Source organism: Equus quagga, chromosome 8, assembly GCF_021613505.1.
Source record: "Equus quagga isolate Etosha38 chromosome 8, UCLA_HA_Equagga_1.0, whole genome shotgun sequence".
Taxonomy (NCBI): Eukaryota; Metazoa; Chordata; class Mammalia; order Perissodactyla; family Equidae; genus Equus; species Equus quagga.
Window position 1 is genome coordinate 104,324,477 of NC_060274.1, and position 13,125 is coordinate 104,337,601.

Consider the following 13,125-nt stretch of genomic DNA (forward strand, 5'->3'; position numbering starts at 1 on the left):
AGACTTCGTGTGTCACAGTCTCTGTCATAACTATCCAACTGTGTTGTGGCAAAAAAGTATCCATAGACAATACATAAACCAATGAGCACAGCTGTGTTTCAATAAAACTTTATTTACAAAAATAGGTGGTGGGCCAGATTTGTCCCATGAGCCATAGTTTGCCAACTCCTGTTTAAAAGAATTAAAAAAAAAGAAAAGTTTACCAGATTTCCTTTGTCGCCGGCCCAACAGGTCTGTAACTGCTTTTCGGAATTTTTTTGCTTCCTCTTCATTGGCAAAATTAAGAGCAACTTGACAAGTCTGAAATATTTTCATCAAGAAAGGTAAACAACAAAAAACAATGAATTTAGCTTTACTTAACAAAAAAGTTGATAACCAACAGAAGTACATTTCTGAAGAGGAAAGTTGACTTTATGAGCAGAAAAGAAATTATTTTATGACCTGAATAACTTAAGGAGGCAAAAAGGATGGAGAAGATAAAGTAAAAGACTACTACTAGAAAGGTTACCTATTATCTTAGACACTCCAATATTAAATTGCATACTTCATTTTCAACAAAAACAAAAAATAATAAACTGAATTTGATCCTTCAACAGAGCTCTGTAAATAACTTGGATTAGAAAAAGCAAACTGGAAAAGTTGGTCAATTCTATCTTTACTAGTTTATGTTTTTATTTCACAGCTCAATTACAGGCGTTATTTAAATTATAACCTTAATTCAGGTAAATTATCAAAAAATGCGGAAACACACTGACATTATTTATTATTATGGCATTTAATGCACATTTTAGATATGTACATATATTTATATCCTATCTAGAAAAATAACAGCTAGAGAAGAAAACACTTTCTGAAAAGATGATCATATCATCTAATCCAATCTTTTTTCATTGTAGAAAATACAAATATAAAAACAAAGAAAATTAAAATCACCCATAGCCATCACTCAGAAAATCCCTGTGAGCATACAGTATAGAAATCCTTCTAACATTTTCCTCAACTATACGCAATAAATTTTTAAAATTCTGTTTTCTCTTATGTATTGTATTTCAGCATTGTTTTAGGTCATAAACCATTTTTTCACAAAATAATTTGAATGGCAATATAATTTCAATATTTAAAAGTTACCAGGGATTAGCGGACAATTGAGAATTCACCTTTATAGATAAGAAAACTAAAGCCCAGAGAGGTTAAACTATCTTCCCAAAGCCACAGACAAGTTAAACTATCTGCCTGAAGACAGCGAGAAGATGAAAAACCAAGTCTCTTTTCCACACAGCAAATTACATTTACAGTACTCTTTGAAGGCCTTTTTTTTGGCCCTTAAAATATCTGCCATTTCCTCCTATTTAGCTATAATATCTATAAAGAGGGTTTCAAAGTAAAATAATTCTTTTATTTTATACAATGTTTACACAAAAAGCTCATAAATACTTTCTATGGACAAATGTAAAAGAAATGACATTAAACATGGCAATAAAAGAAAATATAACTTACATCTCCAGCAAAGGTATGAAAATATCCTCTAGGACTATTATATACAAAGTTATTGTATAGCTCTTGTTCCCACAACAGTTTCCCATCCTAGAAAAAAAGGAAAAGTTAAAGTAAGAGTTACCAAAAAAAATAATCTCTAGGAATAAAACAAAACAGATGACTTATATTACGTGAACTGTTTACATTAACAATAACTTTTACAAACACATATAGCACATATATGTATACTACAACAGTAACATATCACACAATTTAATCAGTAATTTCTTAATAAAACAGTAAATACTGGATAATAAAACTACATAACAAGCGAGTTTAATTCAGCATGCTAAGATATGACCTCATCAGCCAAGCATTTCCAAATATAGTTACTTGTCAAATACATAACCAGAACAATTACTAGATCATCAATGTTAGACAGACGGTGTAGGATATTTTTGTACATGCGCTAATTATCAATACACAGTTCCATCAGCCATATTTAGACTGTGTGCTATCAAATATTACAGGAATACTTCATGCTGTTTTCCTCAATTCCATAGATGCTGGGAGGGTTAAATATACCTTCTCTGTACTGCTTATTAACAATCTTTGAATTCCTAACTTTTGCAGTGTGATGGGACCCCCTAATTAAACATTGGTATAAGTAGTTTCAATCACATGCAGAAAGAGACTGACGATTAAAGTGCACCAGGGTTAAACTATGGTTAAGAGAGTCATGGATGATTGTCAGTCTATGGCCATAGTATAAGAAATATAATTAACCATAATACCAAAGGTGGCTAATTACAAGTATTCAGTAATGGTTATCTACAACTGGGAATAAGCGATCAGAAAATTATAATGACTGCCCTATTGTGAAATGCAAGGTCCTACCTAGACCCCAACATTTTAAAATATTTAAAATACATTGTATACACATGATAACCACTATAATGGAATTCCTTTCTTCTCAGTGGAGTTATATGTGTATTCCATTTCTAAACAGTGCTTGTCCTTGGTGGTAAGAAATAGGTGAAAGGACTTAGGAGTTTCTCTCAAACTATGCATGTGTTCCCCATCCCCTAGAATCACTGTCATAGTAAGCCACTGTTAGTAAAAGGAGCAAGCCATATCTCTCAGCTGTCTCAGGATACGGGAAGTAGATACTAAGAAGAAATTAATTTACAAAATGCAGTAATTTAAATCTCATTTAATCTCAAGGAAATACTTTGCAACAGACCCAGATGGTTATTCTATTTTACAAATCAATAAGTCTAGGCCTAGAGAAGTAAAACAGTTTGACTACAATCTATCTGACCATAAGTATCGTCCAGGAGTCCAAAGTCAGTTTTAGTTTTTTGCAATTATAATCCCATTATACTTACTCCCACATATAAATACTAAGCAAGGAGGCTTACCTACAGGAAAAGTCTTAAAAGATAAATGCAGACAATCTCAGCAAAAAGAATTACTTTTACATAACTATAAGAGATGTATACCTGACAAAGGAATACCTCTCCAATCTAGGACAATGTGGATTTATGCTTGAGAGTGAGGAATACAAAGCTGTGAAAATCTGAATGTACTGAGAAACAACATAAGGAAAATTGGGTAGCAAATGCATTATTATAGATACTGCATAACGCTTTAAACCTAGGCTGAAGTAAACAGCACATACCAAGCTAAAATAGACTTTTCTAGCTCCCTGAAAGGACTATGTTTGCTAGTCTGTAATGAATAGGATGGAATAAAAGAATATCATTAGAAAAGAAGAGACTGGGAAAGCCCAAGATCCAAAGGCATTAAAAACGAATACCTTTAATGTATGGTGGCAGTGGGAAGATAAAAATAGGAAGCTATTCATGTTCCGGCTCCTATTTGGTCACAAGGCTCATGCTTCAATATCTGAAACCAAGCTTCACTCTTCTAATATTAATTTAAGTATAACTTTAAAATTACATACAGGATAAGCAAATCTATACTAAATTATAATTGAGGTAGAAAACCTCATCATCTACAGTTTAAGCTGAAGCAAAAGAAAACGCACCTTGATATCAAATATTCTTAAAAAATAAGATCTCTGTGGATTGTCCTTAACAAGACAAGCAACACCACTGCACTTCTTTGACCACATACAGTTCCGATCGGCTGCATATAACTGTACCACTGCTGACGACATAGTCTGCAAAATAGAAAATTTATAGCCATTAGGTTTAAAATAACATTCAGATGACCACAGTCCCTGCTGACATCTTGGCTGCAACCTCATGGGAGACATCGAATCAGAACCACCCAGCTAAGTTGCTCCTGAATTCCTGACCCACAGAAACAAGGAAATAATGAACATTTATTTTAAGCCACTACTTTTTGAAGTAATTTCTTATGCAGTAATAAATAACTAATACAATAACTATACTAATTATTGAAAGCTAACATTTATTGATGCTTAAAATGTGTCAGGAAATGTGCAAGGCACTTTTAAATATAACCCCATTTGATTTTTATTTCTATTATAACCTCATCTTATGCTTGAGAACCCAAGGTTAAAGAGGATAACGTGCTCAATATCACACAGCTAAGTGGCAGAGCTGAAAATTCCAATCCAGGCAATTTGTGACTTCAGATCCTGTATTCTTAAGCTCTGTTATATACTGTTTTCCAATAAAGTGAACTTGTAAGCAATGAAGTAGTAGTATTAATAAATGCTGACTTGTATAGAGGCAGTTAACCACTTTAGTATAGGTAGTAAGTCAAATTTGAAAGCAAGATTTGTGGTTACCAACTACAGTGCTGGACACTTTAAACATATTATCATCCTGGAAGAAAGATTCTACTATCTCCTTTTTTAAAGATGGTAAAACTGAGGGAAAGAAGATTTTAACTGGCTTGCACATAGTCACACAGCTTGAAACTATACTGAAGATATGAAAAATGATTTGAATGACTACTGTCCCAATTTTCCCAAGGATATACCAACTGGTATCCTTTTAGATGCACAGGAGAGAAGCTAATTCATTATGTGCAATGGACACCTTTGAGCATTAAGGTTTTCCAGCACATCATGTTGTCACCTCCCTCATGACTGTATCATGAAACAATGGAAATTTTCAACTAATTCTACGTTTTGTTTATATTATAATCTAGAATGTAACTATTCACACTTAGTTTCTGTAAGAGTGATATACACATACACTCTAGTACAGCACTTACAGATCCTCTGTAAACAATAATCATGTTTTCTGATCCAGTAATCTCACTCCTAAACTAGAAATTAAGTTAAAATATAAAAAAAAATTGTATTTTTAATATAAACATAAAAACCAAAATATTCATATGAATATATACATTAATCATGATTTTTTAAATAAAAGGAATTTAACTAGAAATGGGAGATGATTTAGTAATTACAGTAAATCAGTTCAATGAACACTGGGCATTGTAACAGAAAATAGACTACATTAAGATTTGGAGATAGTGTTGTTTTGGGTTACTTAACTATGTCTGGGGAATGTACTCCTTGGATAAGGGGATTCCAAAGAACTATTATATATACAAGTCTTTTATAATAATAACAAACTCAGAAATGTAAGAAGAGTGTACTGTTGGGGATCAAAATTCCAAAAGACTTTCCCAGATAACTGTGCTCCATGTTATGTTTTTAACTTCTGCAGATCAAAACTCATCTTTGAATTTCACAGTCAGTCATGAACAGGACACAAAGCATGTGGAAAAGTTCCACAACAGTCATTAAAAAAATTCTGAAGATAGCTTAGAAACTAAGACATTGAGTTTACAAAAGGAGATTGAAGAGTGTGGGTACACCTTTGGCCTGCTGAAAACATAGCTGTGTTCTTCCGCAAGTACAGAATCTCAGCATGATAGCTCCAGAGACTCCCTGACCCCGAACCTCTAGCACGGAAAACTTCAGAAAAGTGGATTTGGCATATACTATCCAAAGGTATTAAAGATCAGGCTGAAGAATTCAAAAATTAGATGAGAAAATTTGTTTTCTAAGGAAAATTCATATAAATTGAAGCCCTTTTAGTATGGTGCTGTCAAAATGCATTCATTTCTAAAAAAGAAAAGCAATTAGGAAACTAGATAGCAAGAAAAAGATCTAAAAATCCTCTTACTTTACTTTTTAACCAGAAAACAAGAACTAACAGCTTGCAAAAGAAAAAATGTGCTATTAAATAGAGTCTGAAATCCCATTATGGAAATCCCCTTGCCAAAGGACCAAATATTAATATTGTAAAACATTGTCTGGATATATACGTGAACTTAACAACAAAAAACTAAAAATCCATATTTAAACACTTATATACATTTAAAACAAATTCTTAAAACATCTGCTTAAGAAATAGAGACCCGTTAAACAGTTTGATAATTTTCCATACAAACATGGCCGGCATTATAAACCTTATTCTACAATTTATAAAATTTTAATTCTAAAGAACCCAACTAATCATTAAGCAATTTTCAGTAACTGGATTTTCAAAATTTTGCTACAGTCGTATTGTCAGTCTAAGTGTGTCTCTTTCACTCCTTCTTATCTTAAATTATCAAAGTCTTAAAATTATATACCATAGCACCTTGTAAAGCCTTTTCTGATTAATTCAGAATAATTATAGTGAATTCAAAATAGGTTACACATATAACATTCAATATATAAAGGCTAAAACTAGAAAAACAGTGACTATCCTTTAAATTCTAGATTGACAGTGGCTTAATTAAGTTTTTAAAAACATTCCTTCCATTCCTTTAAAGTAATTACAGCTAATCAACTCCATTACTTTTTGTCTTTCATAATCAAGAAGGTATTACTGAAAAACAACCCAAGGACAAGTGCTTAGGAAAGGAAATTTATTTCTTATTAGCCCAATAAGGTTAGGGTTAAAATTTATTAATTAAAAGGAAAAAAGGTAGAACTTCTTTAGAACTTCTGTAGAAACAGAATCTATCGTATGCATCCTAATATTTCAGTACTGACAGATCTCAATAACACATTCCTCTTCAGCACTTTCACTCTCAAGGGCAGAAATAAGATGAAGTAGGAATTCCGGGATGGGACTCCTTCCCACCGTCCTTCAGCAGGGCACACTTACCTCTCCAGAGTTGACCTTGCACCGGTCAAGAACTTCTTCCCTGATACCCCAGGCTGAAATGACTGTATGCTTTTTCCTTGTGTTTCTAAAGTACCTTTTGTGTATCTTGTGTAAATCTTGTTACATCACAGATCTTATTCTAAAACAGAATAATTTTCTGTATTGACTTATTACCCATTAAATACACTATGATTCCCTTAAGCACCTAAAATAGTTCTGCAAGCCTATACTTTCATTTCACCTACACTTTGCCCCAGGTAAGCAAACATTTGTTAAATTAAAAGTTGCATATTCTGATTTTGATAATGATACTATGATAATGAATAAGAGAATGGCCCTTGATTTTAGGATACAAACCCTCAAGTATTATAAAGAGGCATCACATGGACAACTTACTCTCAATGACTCAGAAAAAAATAATAGCATGCATATATATACAGAGAGGGAACCATATATATAAATGTATATAAAATGTTATAAACGTCTGACAAACTTGGATGAAGGATATATAGGAATTCTTTGTACTGTTACTTGCAACTTTTCTATAAGTATGAGTTTATTTTGAAATAAAAATTTTTTACAGTACAAATTATTCATAAAAATGTAAGACTTTAGTCCTCTTCCACAGCCATGACAGGATTGGGAAGGTGGCTCTATTCTCAGAGCCACTGGTACCTCCACATATGTTAGCCACTGCCACACTGACCCAAAACTAAGAAAACTACCACTTTCCCCATTTTTCTCTATACTTACACCAACTCTGTTCAAAGGAGTCATCTTGAAGAAGACTTAAATCATAAACATTCACTATTTTATAGTTTAAATTTCTTTCACATTTTCAGAATAACCATGTTATATAACAGGTCAGAATAAGAATTTTAGATCAGGAAACTGAGATGCTTCTTTTATTACAGAATTGGCTAATTACAGGGGAAAGACTGGAAAATACCAGGACTTGTAGATCCTTGCTTGACAACCAACTGCCTACAACAAGACTAATATGACCTAACACTGAATAAGTGTCTACAATGATTATTATTTTAATAATCGAATAAATATACAATGCTGTTAAAGGAAATAATTTTTAAAGATCTATTTTCAACAAATATCCAAAATAAACTGAGTGCGGAAAAAGAAATCAAATGACTGAGTAAAATAAAGTCTTTTCTATGATTACAATGGCCTAGATTAATAGTCAAAGCACTCCAGTTTTCATGTGTGTGTGTGTCCCATTTCTAAAATCTAATTCAGAAAAATTCATCCTAAGTTTTCTCATTTTATAAAAGCTAAGCTTTAAATATGTTCCTAGACGCTCTGATGAAGTATTCACGTGAAATGTCCCATTATTGTCCTGACTATGAAATTTTAATACGAAACATTATAATAGGAATTACAAATATAAAGAAAGATAAAGTATTTGGTCGAATTCTTATAATGACTGAATTACGCAGTGATCTCAAGGAGCAACTTTCTAAATAATTAAAGTATAACAACATCTCAGTTACATGGCTACCTAAAATACTCAATACAGAAACCAGCAATTCAAAAAATAGAAACAAGACTCCTGAGTGATGAGAACCAATAAAAATTATCCAGGAAAAGAAACGACAAATAATTCACTCTGGAAAGGAGGGATTTTATCAACAGGTAGTTTCCACAGTGGGAAATAACCAGAAAAAGAAAGAAAAAAACAACAGAAAAAGACAAAGATCTTTCTTAAAGAATACATCAAGTACAGAAGACTCCACAAGAAATACTAGTAATCTTTTAAAAATCAAAGCTAGAGGACTGGAAGACGAGGAGGACAAAAGCAGTAGTAGCAAACAGAATCCTAACAGTGAAGCAAAACGGAGCCGGATAAAAACAGCTGCTGTTTTAGGAAAGAAGCACAAAATGTTTTTCAGGCCTTAGTAGCTGTTTAAGAAAACTACTGTGCCAGGTATATTCAGTTGGTACATCGTACCTAATATGTACACAGCACTGTGATAAATGGGAGTGGGGTGGCAACACAAGTGGTGTTGAACTCAAAAATGAATTAAACAGACGTAGTCCTCGTGAAACGTGCTCTAACGGGCAAACATTAATAATTATTACAAATGCTAAAAAGGGAAAACCCAGTATGCAAGGAAAATGTAAAACCTACCTAGCATGGGAAGGCTTCCCTAAAGTGATACTGTACCTGAAGGATGAAGAGGAATGAGTCAGGTAAGCAAAGGAGTAGGGGGAAGTGGAGAGGAAACAGCATTCTAGGTAGACACATCAACAAAGACTCTACAATGGGAAAGTGCTACATGAGTTCAGGGAACTATGTGTGGTGGAGGATAAGAAAGAAAAGAGTGGCATGGAAGGAAGGTACAGACTTAATATTAAAGCAGCATCAAACACAGCTTAAGTCTGTAGTTTAGAGAGATAAACAGCCACATACAGTTTGGAGACCTTGTCTGGAGACGTGGTACAGTGGTATATCATTTCTGTAACAGCCTTGATGCCTCTCAGTTTCCCCAGTCAGGTATACTCTCCTCCCTCACTGACCCTGGGTTTGTCCATATGACTTGTTTTGACCAACAGGACTTTAGCAAATCTAAGTAGAGGCTTGAAAAGTACTTGCACATTGTGGCTTGCCTTCTTGGAATCGCTGTCCTAAAACCTGGGGTGCAAGATCACATGTAGAGCAAGGCCCCAGTCATGTTACCTGTCCTTGCTGAGCCCAGTTCCCATTAGAACTACCAGCTGAATGCCAATGCATGAGTGAGCCTAGGTGACAGAAGCAGACTAACCACCCAGCCAATCTACAGAATGGTGAGAAATAAACTGATACTGCTTTAAGTTACAAAGTTTTGAGATGGTTTGTTTGCAGCAATAGATAACAGATGTAGGGGATTGTTTTAGTATACTAAAAAACATAATGACCTCCAATAGATGGTTCTAGTTCCTTCTTCCATTCCATTTATACTAGACATATGTTTAAAATTACCAGTAAAGTTATCAAAATTTTTTAACTACAAATCATAAAAGTTTTAGAGCTCACTCTCATTACCAGCACATTTTCTCTTTTGGAAGCTTTTTAAAAATCACTCTATATCCAAAAGGCTTACTAAAAGGCACGTGCTGGGCACCAGACTAGGCTCACTCACTAAACCACTTACAGCCACACATCAACCTCACGTGGTGCTTGTGATTTAAATTCATACCTCTAGAAAATTATAAATTATATGGCACAGACCCTACCTGCAAACAATCAAAATTATAGATGCTAAAACTACAAATGGCAAGGCTTACTGCATTCTTAATTTTCTACTTGAAGGATAATCATATACAGATAAAGGTGAGAGGGAGACATCTCATCACAGACTGGGTCATGTTTGCAAACAGGTGAGGACACCAAGTTAAAACGGCAGCACAGGTATGGCTTACTCTCTTCTGCCTCTCCTTTTCTATAGACTAAGTGGACCTACTTAAAAGGAATTTTTCTCTTCTTTCGTCTTCTATCTCCTCTTCCTTCTGTCTGCATCTCTCTTGCAAGGTCAGTTGGATTATGGTAAAACCTAAAGTTTGAGTTTGGGTTTTCAGGGCATGAAGGTGGAAAGGAGGTCCCCTAGGATTCTTACCTCAGCTTACCAAAGTTTAACATTACCAGCTGAGATCCAGGCCCTGATAACAAGGTATACATATATAATTCTGCTGCCACTACCCTGCGCAAATAACAGTTTGGGATGAAAAGGTGGAAAGGCAGGTACTTTGGTCACTGACAGGATCGGGGTATTCCTGAATCCTAGAGCCAAATACCATCTGATACCATCTCACCATAGATTTATCAAGCATACAATCCAATCCCCTCATTTTACAGAAGAGGTTTATTTATTTGCCAAAGGTCATATACCAGTCAATTCTGGATGAATTTCCCAATTAGCTGCTCATTTTTTATTCACCACACACTACTCTGAGTTCCTAATTTGTCATATTTTTGCTCCATTCCATTTAAATGATTCTCCAAGAACAATATATACTTAATATAACTTTATTCCTCTACTGACCCCATTTGGCTAAGTTTCTTTCTTTATTTTGGTGGAGGTTAAGGGGGAGATTGGCAGTGGTGGGGTGGTGGTGGAAAAACAGGATTGCTAGTGAATGAGGAAAAAGGATCTATGTGAAAAGAAAAATTTCAAGCAGATGTAAGTTACATGTCCTGGGGACACAGGTAGATTTACCTAAGTCAATTAAGTTTCAGGGTCTTTTATTTGGAAGAGCCCCTTACAAGGCTCGGCTCTTCTCCTTTGGGGGAATATATGGAGGTAGCAGCAACTCCAGCCTCATGCCTAGGAGTTCCTCTCTAGCCATCCCTCAAGGTGATCCTGGTACTTCCATCAAGGATAAACTCTCTCAATAGGCAAACAGATATTTGTGTTGGGGGGGAAGGGATTCTTTTATAGTCAATATTATATCCAATGTTAGAATTCTTCATATAACATTTTAAATAGATAGTTATATAGCATTTGCTTAAATATCTGCTGTAATGGGGATCTCTCAACTTGAGGGGAAAAAACTTACTGTTGAGCAGCTCAGAAAACTCTTAGTACTGAACCTAAATCTGTTTTCCTGGCAATTCACACCCATAGGTATTTTATTCTTTATTCATTCATTTAAATGCCTGTTGAGCATTTGCTGTGTGATAGGCACAAGTGTTACGCACGATAGCTACAACGATGCAAAACTAGAAAGGTATACTGGCCCAACTAATTACAGCATACTTATTTCTGTGTAGTAGCAATAACATTTTCACTTCCATACTTCTCAGGTCATCTTTTTTTCAGCTAAAATTTAATTTTGACCATTCCTCAACTGACCTGATTTATGATTCTTTATCCATTTGGTTGCCTTTGGTAAGATAAAGTAGATAATTTACGTGTGGTCTGTAATATTAGATTATTAGCAAATATTAGTGCGGAATAGTAACAAAACGATGAGGGAAATGATTTGTTCCCTATCACAAAAAGAAATGCACGTGCAGCCTCGTTCTACCATATTCTATGCTGACGCCACATGGGACTATCTTTCTCTAATTCACTATCCTCTCTCCTATCCTGACCTTCCATTTCAATTCCATGCTCCCAAAGGTAACATACCCTCTCTCACCCTCCTTTTACCCAGCTAACTCTGCTCACCTTTCAAACCTCAGTTCAGATGTCACCTATGGGATCCCTTCTCTGACACCCCAAAAGAGTGATAACACAACTTATTGTTATATCCTACTATTTATGAGGATAAGCAACATGAAGCCTGCCTAACAAGACACTTTGGTCAGCTTCAGTCATCAACAATTAGAAGAAGAAAGTGGTTCCTTTTTTCACTGAGCCTTACCAAGAAGATTCTCTTCAAAAAAGTCAGTGGCCTGGTTAGGTAATTAGGTCCTCTCAAACTACACAAATGGTTGGGTTAAATAAACATCTTTTAGTGGACAGGAAATGCTAAAGAATTAGATGAAACAGAATCAAAAAGTGGACAAGAATCAAACATGCTGAGAAATTTAAAATTCATTTGGAAAAAACAAAAAGCTTGGAACAGGAAAAATGATGATCTCTGATATAGCTAGTACAGGGGTGTTCCCATTAGGACTCACAGATACTAAGAACAACTCTCTTGGAAGGAAGCCCAAGTGAGTGCTTCCTCAATAGACAGCAGAGCTGCAATCCTATGCAGTCTAGCCCAAGTACTCTGAAAATACAGGCAAACACTTCTCAAACAATCCTGCTTACGTAGAATAGTAACAAATCTACAAAACACTAAGACGTAAGTTTCTGATAACTAGCAGGAATAAGAAATATTACATAATCAAAGGTAACATAACATACAAAGTGAAAGCGTTATAACTGGCTAGTAATTGCCCTAAAAATTAAGTCTCATCATGGTCAAAATGAATAAATTTGTAAGATGCGGTATGCTAAGACAATTTGTATCCTACAGTAACAATGGAATTTGGAGCAAGGAAATAGAGCACATTAAAATATATGCTACCCAAAATGTTCACACAGATGACCTCGTTTATCATATAAGAGTTAAACTAAGTTCAGTAATGTGTTTGATCTATTTAACTAAACCACGGTAAAGGGGAAACACATTTTAGAAAGACTTCCATCAAAACCACTAAAATATTTCAGAATTTTACATTTACTAACTCAAATCTTCAGAACCTTAAAATTACTCAGGCAACTGGAATTTTCTAGATCATCAGGAAAATATCCACTTAACTCCTTAAATAAACCACAGTTCAGCTATACAATAGGATACTATACAGCTGCTGGGGAAATAAAAGAATAAAGAGGCTCTTTAAGTAATGATAAAGAAAGATCATCAAGACACATTGTGATGTGAGAAAAAAGGAAGGTGTAAAATGAAGGGAATAATATGCTACCATTCGTGCACAACAGCAGAAGCAAGAATAAATAATCTGCATTTGCCTAAGTATGCATCAAACTGTCTGGAAAGGACGCAGAAGACTAGTAACATAGCTAGCTGTTAGGGGTTTATGTGTGTGCATGTGTTT

At 34.6% G+C, this 13,125-nt stretch overlaps 1 protein-coding gene across 2 annotated transcripts in view; it reads right to left on the bottom strand.

The window, feature by feature from the left end:
• WASL (WASP like actin nucleation promoting factor) overlaps window positions 1-13,125 on the bottom strand; it is an 88,781-nt gene that overhangs the window by 47,098 nt on the left and 28,558 nt on the right. Inside the window, exons 1-4 of one of the 2 annotated variants that reach the window (XM_046669357.1) lie at window positions 5,302-5,520; window positions 3,527-3,661; window positions 1,498-1,584; window positions 204-300 (exon numbers count right to left, since the gene is read on the bottom strand). In XM_046669357.1, coding sequence (XP_046525313.1) covers window positions 204-300; window positions 1,498-1,584; window positions 3,527-3,658 — 316 coding nt within the window. In that variant the 5' untranslated portion in view covers window positions 3,659-3,661; window positions 5,302-5,520. Of the gene's footprint in view, window positions 1-203; window positions 301-1,497; window positions 1,585-3,526; window positions 3,662-5,301; window positions 5,521-13,125 lie in introns of those variants that run through there. The other variant, XM_046669356.1, reaches the window with a different exon arrangement.